Consider the following 13591-nt stretch of genomic DNA (forward strand, 5'->3'; position numbering starts at 1 on the left):
AAATTCAACTGATTTGAAAGTGAAAGAGTATGTTTTACATAAAAACGTTGAAATATGTAGCTCTTCCCTCTGCATCATCAGCTCAATAGATACACATACACAAATACACAGCTCAATAGTTTGTCAGAGTGTTACAGAAGCTGAGACACGCATTTGGTTAGATTGTATCTGCAGCTGGCTGAAGCAAAGTCAGCGTGAAACACAGACTGTCAAAGCTCATGCAAAAACAAGGTACTTTGTGTACCATGCATACAAAAAATTCTTCATGTCGTGCCTAAATGTTTTCTTCTCATGAGAAATATGTCAGTGTATGTCAGTATATGGGGCTGAAAAAGGCTTCTTACAGGATCAATGCAATCATAGTTTGTGGGCACAAAATGCTAAACAAGGGGAAAACTGTTTTTTTTTTCTCACCAGCAGCTGGAAATGCCTATTGTGTCCTCAGCCTCGCCCTCAGAGAAACATATTCGCCAGAAGCGATCCTCAACAGTGGCCTCATTCACCATTGCAGAAGAGCACCCTGGCCCCTTTCCCTATGAACTTGGAATTGTAAGTATACATGAAAACCCATACCACCACAGCCGTTTATTTGGTATAATATTTAGTGTAGAACTGAGTATGTTAATGGTAAAAGTATAGGAATTATGACAATGTACAAAGGTCACACAATGGATTTCCATACTCATCAGAAGACTCCTGCAGAACATTCTAGAGCCCATAAAAAGATGCACATCTCTTTCTTGTTGATGGCCTTTATATGATGTATTACAGATAAACATGAAGACAAATTACCCTGTTAGATTTGCACTACAAGGGCAGGGGGTTGAAAAAGACCCTGTGGGTACCCTCTCGGTAGACCAAGACACGGGGAGGATTTACGTTCATAAGAAAGTTGACTATGAGCTGTACAAGGTGTTAAGGGTAAGTAAAATATAAACAAGGCCATATTTTTTCCCTCCAAATGTATGGGTGTGTTATATAAATACACACAGTGTGAATACTACAGCTGCTATATAATCAGCTGTTTGTATTTTAAATTAAATTGCAGTTAAAATTGATGTTATTAATTGATTAATTCCAGATGTTTAAATTGACAGAGCTCTGGATTTAATCAATAAGTCTCACACTGTATTTCTAACTGACTTCTAAAGACTCATCTAATTGGGTGTCTGCTCACAGCCTGAACTAGTGATATACTGCGTGGAAGTACATGGAAGTTTAGAAATGGTCTCAAAGCATGGCATTGAGATAAGTATAGCTGACATAAATGACCATGCTCCACGTTTCCAGAATAAAGTGTATGAAACCACCATTGAGGAATCACTATCACAAGGTAAAACATGCTTTATTGGCCTATTTTTCACAATTCTGTATTCAGAAAAGTGTCTCTACTCAACAAATATGTTGCACAACACATTATTTTGAATATACAGTATAGACACAACAAGATCATTTCTCTACTTTTTACTAACAGGAACAAAATTGACAATGGTGTTAGCCATCGATGGTGATGCTCCAGGCACCACAAATTCAAAGTTTGATTACAGAATTGCTTCTGTGATCCCCAATGCACCTAATATAGAATTCTTCATTGAACAAAGTGGACTGATCTCATTCAAAGGATGTTTGGATTATGATGTAAGTGTTGTAAAGATATGTTCATCTGTCAACATCTGCCTTTAAATATAAATCATTTATATAATTTATATAACAAACTTCATGTAAATCCTTTAGCCCTGTTTCCATGTGATTTGGGTAAACCACCATAAGAGAGCACTTTTGATAGGGTTTTCATGTTCTGTGTTCATGTTTCATGTTCTGTTCCACTGTTCCACTGATCCACTGTTCTGGAGAAATGACCCTCCTATTTCCCATTTAAATGTTTGCATATGCTTAGTTAATTTACATTGAAATGGTAGTTTACCTTACTTTAAAACGTGCACTCATTCCAAAAAGTACACCTACTTGTTTTATTTTAGGAGTAGCACAAATTGTGTATGGAAATGGACTGTAATTTAATTTCAGAAAGCACAAAAATACACCATCCTGGTGGAAGCAAAAGACCACGGTGAAGTGGTTCGCCTCTCTAGTATGTGCACAGTTGTTGTCAATGTCTTGGACAGAAACAATCACCTTCCCACCTTCATTGGTCATGTAGTAAGTACACATTTTTACATTATTGTAAACTTTAAGTTCTGTGTAAAACAGCCATGTTTTTGTGATATTTTGCACTGTCCAATTGCTTTAGCTGTTTCCTTTCTTCATATTGCAATCTCTGCTTTGCACATTTTAATGACATTGGTTACCAGCCAGCTCTTTCCCATATAAATTTGCTTTAGTGATTTACTGCAATCACTGCATGCACTGTATTTGAAATTCCATGTTGACCCATTGTTGTCTTTCAGAAACAAAGGAGAATCAGATGTATAATTCATAAATACAGCAGGCATGTATTAGCGATTAAATTACAGGAATCTTACACTGATGTGAAAGGATGGCAGTTATTTCATGGTGCTAGGCAAAGTAGAGGATAAACTTTTCGCCAAACTGCACATTACTTACTGTAGCATTTGTGATTGGCTATGTGAACTTTCTTGTTCTGTTTGTCTGTAAACAAATTTACTTTCATAGTCATCCAGTTTTATTTTGCCATGATTTGTGATCCTGACCACACTGTTTCAGTTTCTTTTTTCTCTGTTTCTCTGGACATAACTACAGTAAATTGCACAAACCCTGCATTTACTAAACTTTGTCATCACTATCAAGATATTTCAAGAACTGTCGCCCTTCGCTTGTGTGTTGAATTGTGTGGTTCATTAAGGAATACTTTTTTTCATGTTTATGTGAACTACAATTCCTGAAGGTGTCAATAATACCACATATACAGTTGACCCTCTCACATCACGGCTTTCCACATTGCAGCTTCGATTTTTTTGCGGGTCGGCAACAAACAATTAAATGGGTATTTTTTGGGAGCTTTGCAACCTTGTGCAGGAAACCGCATAGCACTGCAGACGACGCGCATAGCAGACGAACAGTAAAGAAAATGTAAAAAAGTTTAGTAAGTCATAAATGCATAAAATATACATATATATATATATAAAATTAATGTATTATTTATTGTTTAATACCATAATATGCTTGTCTAGGGGGGTTGAAAATTTTACGCGGTTTTTCCACATCGCAGGGGTTAGGGGCTCAACAGTAACATCCAGATGAACCACAACAGCAGAAGGTTGCCTTCTCCCCCTCCTTCTCCCCTTCCTGAGCACAATCAACGTGTGTGTGTTTGTGCATTTGTGTGTGTGTGTTTCTTTGTGTGTATCTACATGTTCGGATCACTTACCCTTTCATACCCCACAGTTATTTGTACCCTCATGCCATGGGTAAAATGTTGGAAAACCCAATGTCGTGTAACAACGTGTATTTCTCAATATAGCAGCAAAACCACCATTTTACCAGTTCCTCTGAGCCAACTCTCTCCTCTCAACACATGCCTATTAATGGCATTATTAGTGTCATTGCGATGCTCATGAAGAGCTGAATGTAAAAATGATAATCTCAAAAATATATCTGGTATTTCCAGATTTTGGGATCTGAAGCACAAAATTAAGTCCTGAAGAAACCTCCAGGCTCTCCCCCACCATTAAATTAATTATGCACAGGTCAGGGAGGTGGAGAGAGCTTCTTCTTAAGTCAGGCCTAGAACAGGCCTTGATGCTCATTCTTATGCTCAGCCAGCTCAGATAGACGCTCAGCCAACCGTTCAGTCATCCAGTCCATGGCTCAGTTTCTCCTGCAACTTTTTGGGATTTTTCCTTTTGGAGTTTTGCTACTATTGTGAGTGGTTCCTGTGTTCCTCCTTAGGAGAGGTAAAAAATTGGCTTGGGTAATTTTCTCTTCACACATTCATTCATCCATTCCGTGATCCATCCATGTTCTTGTTTTGTTAATGTCTTTATGTAATTTAATGTATGTTAAGGTAGTGGACCAGGTCTGTAGCCCAGACTCTGAATTTTGTCTTAGTGCAACTGCTCAATAAACCTTTTTAATTTAATTTAGTTTTAATCCAGTTGTGATTGTACATTTCTGGCAAAGGTTGATCCACCAGATGGCTCATTTCTTATCAACAAATTTGGCGATTTAATTGATAATTAATACCTTTAATAATAATAATTAAATTAAATCAAATCTTATATTTTACATGTTGGTTAAGGGAGGAGTTTTAGTAATTGGTGTCATTTGCGTTCGGTATTCGGAGTGCCGGACAAAAAACAAGGGCATTAATTTCTGCTGGGTTCAGACCATTTAATTTTCATTAAATTCTCACTTCGCCGACATGTAAATCATGCTAAATAGCTTTTAAGTTAACTTAGCAATGATCCATTGCTGTGTTTCAGGAAACAGGAAGGGTAAAGGCAGGAGAGTCTGGGAAGCATGTTCTCCGACTACAAGTAGAAGACAAGGACAAGAAAAACACCCCAGCCTGGAGGGCAAAGTATACAATATATGAAGACAAGGGTGACCATTTTAAAATAGAAACAGACCCAGTAACAAATGATGGAGTTCTAATAGTAGAGAAGGTAAAGGGTGCATTTCTTCACTATATTTCTTCTTGACATACAGTAAGAGACTCCACACTCAGAGGTTTACATGGATTTTTTCAGTTGAAGTTCATTTCTTAATTAAAGGATACATTCTGTCATTCATGGGGGAGAGGCTCATATGAAGTAGGCTGTATAAAGAAGAAGTGGTTCTTACACACTGTGTCTTGCATGAGAGACCAAAGTCTGTTGGACCAAAACTTCAATCTGCCTTCTGAAATCCATGGAATTGCCTTATGTACAAGATGTATCTAACCAAGGCTCACACTGAAGAGCTAGCAATACAATGTGTCTTTTGGTAGGAGTATTAGAAGAGATGGATTCTCATCTTCACTAGTTCAATTCCCCCATTTACGTTTTTTTTCATCTGGTGTTTTAAGACAATGGCCCAATTCATCATTGTCCTTCATCACAGACAATGGAGGGGGGGTCGATGAAGAAAACTTTAGACTTACTGTGACCCACAGCCTACAAACATTTACCTTTATGGCCTGTTTATCTGCAGTTTGCAAACAAACCAATAGTTTCTGTACTTCTGTACTTCTGTACTAATGTTGATTTAATCCAGGAATAAGTGTGGTTTAACAGTGAATTCTTCATACATACATCTATCATCAAATCTGCAGAGATACTGTATATTGAAAATTACCACAGTAAGATACTTTGTACATTGGGCATGCTCTGCTCTGCTCTCTCTGTGTGATATTAGCCTCTGATGTTTGAGGAGGGTGCAGAGAGGACCCTGTCCATCAGCGTGGAGAATGAGGAGCCATACTTCTATTGTGAGCTGAAGAAGAAGACTACAACAGGACTTTGGCAGGTGGTCAACACCGGGGGCATGTCTGGAACAGGTGTCCCAACACAAAAGGTCACCATCATCCTGGAGGACATCAGTGATCCCCCGATATTTGCACGTGCAGTTGAAGACGTCACAGAAATGCATGAAAAGAACACCACCACAGAATTATTGTAAGATTGTGAATATAGATATATCATGTTCTCACACACGCACACACACCGATGTTGTTCAACATATACTTTCAAAATTTTCAGATCAAAACTAGCAAAAAATGACTAAAACAAGAAAAGATTGCTCACCTAACTCCTTACATATTTAATCACAGTGTTTATACTCGCGCTTCTTTTCTGAGTTGCAGATTACCAGTCACAATGGTAGATTCAGAACAGACCAATGGACTTTTTATTAGCACCAGCAGATACATGGAAGGTGATGAACGAGATGATCGGGTAACAATGCAATCCAAGACTAATGAAATATCAACATCAATGATCCTGGACAGAGAAACACTCAATGTGGCGAATAATACCTGCAATGCAACAGCTGCTGAGGGTAAGAACCAGTTAAACAGGCAAAGCACCTGCATTATAATGGTGGTTTTGTGACCTATAAGAATATATACCACCACAAGAGGCTGGATCAGGGCCAGGAGCAAGACTCCTTTGGACATAGCACCCTTTCACATTTTAATATGACTTTTACACTGGTATATAACATTTCTGTGTTGACCTCTTTTATTGTGGTTATTGTCATTGTAGGTGGCTGTGAGTCATCATGCATGCTGATGAAACTGCTATGCATTGGGACTCTGGTCTTGGTGGACACCACCATGTTTGCCTTTTTGATGATCAGAAAGAAAAAAGCATCCAGACCTGAAGCTCTGGAGCTCAGTGTCCACACATTGAGCAGCCCTCTGTCCCCACACTGCCATCACACTTGACACACAATGTGTATGGGCCAATAAGACTCCACCTCTGAAGATCCTGTACAGTATAAATAGTGGAATTACAGTTTATATATGATGATTACCACAGGTCTGTCGAGTGCACATTTGTTCCTGGGGCGTTTTGCTGAGTTTTGCCTTCACAAACTGGAGAGAGCTGTGGTGATTATGTTTTACTGCGGACATCCCATGCATTGATAAATCTTCCGCCCACCAACTGCAGGCTGCCCTCCTGCAGATAACCCTCTGCGTCTCACGGAGTGCCCCTTCCCTTCCGAGGTCCCTCAGACAGAGGCCCAAAGCAGGAGGAGGTGCTGCAAGGTCTGCCAGTCCACTTCCAGGAGGAGGAAGCAGAGGAGGGCCACAAAATACTGTACATGTGTGCACCCTGCAACACACCCCTGTTGTTCCTTGTTGTGAAAATTGTTGACCTACAACAAAGAAGCAGTTGAAAAACTTTGTGTTGTCTTGAGTTCTATTTTTTTTGCATTCAACGTTATTTAACAGCATGTAACTGTTTTATGAAATACACTTTTTCATTTGAATATTTGTGTTGTGTTGAGTTGTGTCTTTACAGTACAATATTTGGTGCAATAAAGCCCTTAAGTAGCATAATGCTGTGTGTTGATGATTTTTTATGCAGGAGCAGTTAAATCAGCTGATGAGATAATCACTATGGGTAACGTTACAGCTAAACTGTCTATCAGTCTAGCTAAATCATTATGTGCCTACTTTAAGCTGTTTTATCTATTATTAGCTTCAGTCTGAAAGCGGTAAATTGGCTAACACGCAGGTGTTGCCTTCGCATCCATAATGGACAGGTGAGTTACTCTGTCAATCTTTTTGCATAACACCTGGCCAGAGTGTCAGCCATAATTACCAATTTTTGAATATATTCACATTTAGATAATTATAACGTAAGCCTACTCTCCAATTAACGTTATTATTTTTTTGTTGTTGTTGTGTGGACACTGCTAGGCAAGAGTATGATAATGATGTAACCTTAGCTAACGAAAGCGTAACAAACCACGTAATGTAACACGTGGGCTACATAGCATAAAATGGCATAACATCCACAGCAAACAAAAACAACTGAGCAAGATCAAGAATAATAATGCAAACCTAGCTGGAGAGGTAGAAAAGTTTTCTCCCCAATGTAGCCAGCTTGTAATCAATAAATTCATCCAATATCCCACCAAGAATAGCGAAATACAGGGTTGAGGTTATCGTCTTCTTTTTGTAAAGGTGCGTTACCGCCACCCACTGATCTGGAGTGTGGACTGATAAGCCTGACAATCTACTTCAAATGAAATAATGTCAAAGGAGCAGAATATTCCACATAGCGCTTTCTGAACCACACCGCACAGGGCAGAAAGTTTGTTTATCACGACACCATAATCAAAGAACAGCAGGTGTGCGCAAGCTGAAATAAGTCATGCTAGGGTGCAGTTTATTTAATAATAATATTCAATAGTATTTTATAATTTATGTGGGTTAAGTACTGTTTTGCTGAATGAAATTCTAATCCCTGCTGCCTCTCTGTCTCCCCCTACAGGTGCTTTTCAGATCTACATTTGGCCAGGTCTGGCCACATGAATGACAAGGCGAGCCTACTGCAGTCATTCAAGAAGACCGTCTCCGACAACTACAGGGAGTTCTGCGGGGACGAACAGCAGGTGGGAGATGACTCATTCTGGCACACACACTCACTGTCCTGTTCTCACAACTTAAGGAGGAGTCAGGGTCCCTGAAGAGGAGACATGCCCTTGGTTTGTACTCCTGCCCAGTAGAGTCAAATTATGACTTCCAGATGCAGGGTGTACTAACCTGCTGCAGGTGAGTGGTCTTCACTGGACTTCAGTATTACCTCTTAGCTGTGGGCCGTTTGAGTTGAAAATGGCTGTGTACATTTACTACAAGCCATGTTTGAGAAAAAAGAGCAAAAGAGAAGGTAAGATATTATTGTGTGAAATAAAACAGTATCAGAGTTTGTTCTGTGTGTGCTAACGTATGTTTCTCTGTGGTGTTCCCTCTCTGGAAGGTGTGGGGCACAGGTCTGTGGGACAGAAATTTACAACAACCTGTCCCTAGACCTGATACCTCAGGGCAACTTACAGGGCAGCCTTCAACAGTATTTTAGGGTCAGTACCACCCGCTCCCACACATACACACACACAAACTATTCGACAGTACATTCTGTGTTGGCTACTGCTTCGAAGCAAATGGCTGATAATGTGCTGTTATTTCAGTCTAAAGGTAACCAAGGATGAATGCAGGTGCCAGACGTGCCCTGGGCAGGAGGCCACAGTTGAGGCAAAGCTGCTGTCCCTGCCTCGGTAAGCACCACCTCACCGCCTCACTTTCAGCATGTCTAACAGATCCAGCCTCTGCTCGGAGGGGGACCCACAGGACAGCATAAGAGCATTGATTATGGCTGGAAACAGACTTAAATGACACCTGTTTGGTATTAGTGTTAAAATCCCTGTTTCTGTTTCTGCACAGGGTCCTTGTCCTGCAGCTAAAACGATTCACCACGACCTCCAGCTGGACCCTCCAGAAGCTGGAGAGTAAAGTGCACATCCTGCCGGAACTCTCCCTGCACCTGCAATGTGCTCCAAATGTAGAGACACCTCAGGAGCCATTCAGGAGAGTAAGGTGAGCCTGGGTTTACATTTACATTTACATTTATTTATTTAGCAGACACTTTTATCCAAAGCGACTTACAAAAGTGCATACAGTAAGTACAGCAACAGTACGGGGACAGGATGTGTACAGTTCCACAATGAGACAGTTCTCAGCTGAGAGCAAGGTCTGTTTGAGGACACAGTACTATCAGATTTGTACAACTACAGCGTATAGGACAACTAATACGATACACCTTCAAACAGCAAACATCAACAACTTCAAACAGCGCAATGAGTGTCAGAGTAAAGGCGGCAACAAGAAACAATTTAAAAAGCATAGCAATTTACGACAGCACTGTTCACACACTGCACTGCACAGCACTGTTCACACACTGATGCACACACACCCAGTGTAATGGACTGTACCTATTCCCACATTCGCAAAGGTTCACATCTTTATAGTAGTGTCAATACTCACTGGCTCATAGAGGAAAACTCCATCTCTTCTCCACCATACCAGTGACTTTCTGCCTCTTCCTCCACAGCCAAAGCAGTGGAGTGGAAACGATGAGTGAAGAGGAGCAGGTTGAGCTGGCCATCAAGCTCAGCATGGAGGCCTCCTCCCCTTCTTCAGGTAATGACAATGTATTCAGTTCTAACACCTGTAAAGTGAGAAACAAATTATGTACAAGACAGCAACCAGTGAGACAAAACAGCAGAGCCAATAAAGAGAAGTAAGCAGGTGATATTTAGCCATGATTGCAAAGTGACAAGTAAGCGGTGAGAAAGTGTAAAGTGAGTCCTACAGTCATAGTGAGGAGAGTCTGATCATATTTGTGCTTTCTGAAGCAGAGACTCAGAGCCAGGTGGGACAGGGAGAGAGAAAAGGAGCCAATCAGGTGAGGAGATGGAAAGCGAGAGGGAGAGTGATAAAGACAGAGGGGAGAGATAGGGAGAGAGAGAAAGAGAAAGAGAGAGAGAGAGAGGAAAGGACTTTTTGCTCCAGGTTCTGCAGGATGATATTAGGTGGGACTGTACCCTTTCTGATTATACTTGTTTTTAATCTGCTCCCCAGGGTCATCGCTACAAACTAAGGAGCATCCTGTCCCACCTTGGACGGAGCACAACCTGTGGTAAGACACGTACAGACACGTAGAGAGACTCACACAAACACACAAGTGCACTAATATGCAGATTCTCAGTATAAAGAGTAAAAAAATGAATGAATAAGGAAACAATAAATCACAGGGACTCACAAGTGTGTAACCGCGCAGGTCACTACGAGCTGGCCAGTACCAGCTGGCTCACCTTTGATGACCATGTGGTCCAACGGAGCTCGCAGGACTCCGTTTTACAGCTGAGGGAGAGGAGTGCCTACCTCCTCTTCTATGTATACAGGTAGGAACTGACCCATCGGCAATAATGAATATTGCCGACGGGCCTGTATATCTGTATAATTCTGTCCTGGAAGAGCTTCACAGGGAGCATAACTATGGTGGTCTCTATTGCAGTGGCACTGCAGCACAACGGAGGCGGTGAACTGAGCCAGAGAGACCAACAAATGATCCTTCCAGAGAGGCCCCCGCATCCCCACCCCAAACTTGCACCGCAGAAATGCTGAGTGACCACTTGAAAATTGCTCATTGGCTGGTTCAGATAACAGCTATCCAAGTGCATTTAAGCATGATCATGTTAATAAGTTCTGCATACAGCCAGAAACTGGGTACTGTAGCTCCAGACACTGTTCGCTGCCCATTTCTATATATAAAATTGACATCAAACCTCCTGCTTCTGGCTATAGACAAAACAGAAATGATAGTCATGCGCCCCAAAAACTTCTGTAGCACCATAAAATTTTGGCACTTACCCTAGGCTGTCACTTAGTGACTCCAAAGGATTGATTCCACGGGGCAGTTGTCAGCCCCAGTATTTTCCTATTAACGACAGGGGCGACAGCTAAAATAATCTAATTTCATTTTAGAATCAGACATGATCTCAGTACTGTCAAGGATTAAAAACCTATGTTCATAGTAAGTCTTTATAGATAAACTAGGTTCTGAGATGGAGGTTGGCTTTTGGCTATAGAAAATTTCTGGTGCCGAGAAATGGTGGCAGCTCATTTTTAGTGGGATTGTCCTGGTGCTTGTAGCAGGTTCCTGCTCTAAATGTCTCAGATAGCCTTCATGACCATTGATTTATATTGTGCTCATGTGCTTTTGTACATACTGTGCCTAAATTGGTAGGCCCTCTTATGACAACCTAGGACTCATGGATATTTCATTCAGAGTCCCCCATGAGTTTCCATGTCACTGTTGGCTTTTTTGGCTACTGTTTTCCAGGAGTCTCTCGGCTGCCTTCTCCTGGGGTCAGGGAATAATTTTCCAGTTTTTCCCTGTTATCTCTGGGTTTTCTGGTTTTTCGATTCCCTCTGGCAAACTGTGTGAAAGTTCAATTGTAAAAAATGCGCTAAAAAATATGAAATTTTATCTACTACTGACTGATTAATAAATCAATTAGCCTGTTAAAACAGTATGTAAATGTCTTTGTTTGAGATCATATCACTTTTGATTCCAGAATGATCTTTTTTTTTTTTTAATTATTTTTTAAGTGCTCATACAAGACAAATGTGCACTGCCTTGCACATACCATTAGTGAGTACTGAATACATTGTTGCTGTAATTCTTTAACAAACGAATTGGCTGCTCTTTTTTTCTTTTGGGCCGCGCTGAGGTTTTTTGGTACAGGTGTAGAAAAATTGCCTTTAACCGAAAAAGCGGTCAAATTGTGAAAAGAAGAAATGCGTTTGAAAATAGAAAGCCTCTCCCAGGTTGCCTTTAAAAGGAGTTACGTTTTACACGTAACTGTTACATTTTCTGTGGATATGACCACTTTAAAATGAGGATTTATTAACTAAGCCTATTCAGTTATATCGGGGGAAAAGTGGCAAATACAACATATACTTGAAAACAACAAATGAAGATGAAAAACGTTGGCCAAAAAAGATGCTTTGAAATGAGATTTTCTGTAATATTAGCCCATGTTGAAAGCTTTTATGCCAAATTCATAATCACTTTTTAAACAATAAGTCGCTGCTCCCTACGTCATAATGCATACAGTGGCGCGTTCTGTTGTGACGTTACTGGGGACGTTGGGACTGAATTGCAGTTGCTGCTGGTCTATATATTTACAGCGATTTGCGGTTTTCTTCACTCGAGATCAGAGAAACATATTGCATCAAACAGAGCTCACGATCAATTGACTGATATTGTTAGTTTGGTGTTCATAAAGACGGATACCTTGAGAACATGGCAGCTATGCGCTGCAGTTTAACAGGGTTATCATATCCATTGCGGAATTTCCCGATGATCTGGGATAAGTTTTTTGTTGCAAATCTATTAGGAAACGGAGAGCGCAATGGTAAGTAGTATAGGAAAGTGGAATTTTGAAAAGACATTTGAGAGGCTGATCTAACCCCTATCGCTGGTATGAGGAAACACAGCCAGTTCTGACTTGAATTGTTAGTTACGTTTTTAGGATATCATACAAAGCAAATGCATTCATACGTGGATAGAAGTTCAGACCTCTGAAGTGTGGTTATAACGATATCTAATCAGTTTGATTCATGGGTGCTGATCGAGTTATAGAACCATATTTAAAAAATCATAATGTTTTATTTTTTCTAGCCAACGAAAAGGAATTGGAAAAGAAAATATCCAGACAAATAAAAGATAAGCATGCTACTGAAGTTAGGATTCTGCAGCTGAAAGAAAAAGTAAGTCTGGGAAGCCCTTTCCCATATACAATGGGTCATAGAAACACCTGTAATCATGCTGGTTCCTGTACTTGTTCATTTTAGATGAAAGAGAGTGGTGAACACTCAGACAGTGTAGAAGAATTGCTGGCTTTGATCAAAAATGAAAATGAGGAACTGAAGGTGAGAATCTGAAATCAGTTGGCCCAACTGTTTATATTGTCAGTGACAATTAACAACATAAGAGATACAGCTTAGATTCAGAATATCAGAATTTGAAAAATAACTATAATTGACTTTCGCATGCATCTGTGGCTCATAGAGTCCACCATTCTCAATACAACCATTTACATTTATCATATCATATTTCTAAAAGAAATGGTTCAGAGAAATGGAAAAAAGGATGAAGGAAATGGCAGAAAGCAATGAAATGGTGTCCAGCATGGAAACAAACAGGAGAGGCAATGACCTAAAGATGAAAAATCTGAGTCAGAAGCTGGAAGCGTGCCGGATGAAGAAGGCAGCACAGAGGTAATTATCAGTCAAATTTTGGCTGCGTGCACATATAACACTGAAAAGAGGTGACAGGCAGACAAATAAAGTTTAGATTCTAGGTGCTATAGGGGTGATTATAGCTGCAATAATACCAATATAGTCAATAGATGCCAAAATGATGATGAAAGTTGAAAGGAAGTTGAAAGCTTAATTGATGGTAGTCTTTAGACTAAACTCCGGACAAGCCACCAATGTCTTTGACCTTTATGTAAATTCTTAAATTGTTCAAACTGTTGGTGGAGGACAAAGATGTATATTAGTGTCATGGGGTGTGACAGCGCTACAAAACAACAGGAGTAAGGATCCTAAAGTAAC

At 40.2% G+C, this 13591-nt stretch overlaps 1 protein-coding gene across 1 annotated transcript; it reads left to right on the top strand.

Moving 5' to 3' along the window:
- Nucleotides 1–426: 426 nt before the first annotated feature.
- LOC118793036 (cadherin-like protein 26) lies at nt 427–5875 on the top strand. Its single transcript, XM_036550983.1, has 9 exons — nt 427–549; nt 772–921; nt 1180–1333; nt 1475–1642; nt 2030–2157; nt 4401–4583; nt 5314–5573; nt 5762–5832; nt 5871–5875. The coding sequence occupies exons 1-9, from the start codon at nt 427–429 to the stop codon at nt 5873–5875; spliced, it is 1242 nt and encodes a 413-aa protein (XP_036406876.1).
- Nucleotides 5876–13591: the final 7716 nt, after the last annotated feature.

This window comes from Megalops cyprinoides, chromosome 18, assembly GCF_013368585.1.
Source record: "Megalops cyprinoides isolate fMegCyp1 chromosome 18, fMegCyp1.pri, whole genome shotgun sequence".
In the NCBI taxonomy this organism is placed as follows: Eukaryota; Metazoa; Chordata; class Actinopteri; order Elopiformes; family Megalopidae; genus Megalops; species Megalops cyprinoides.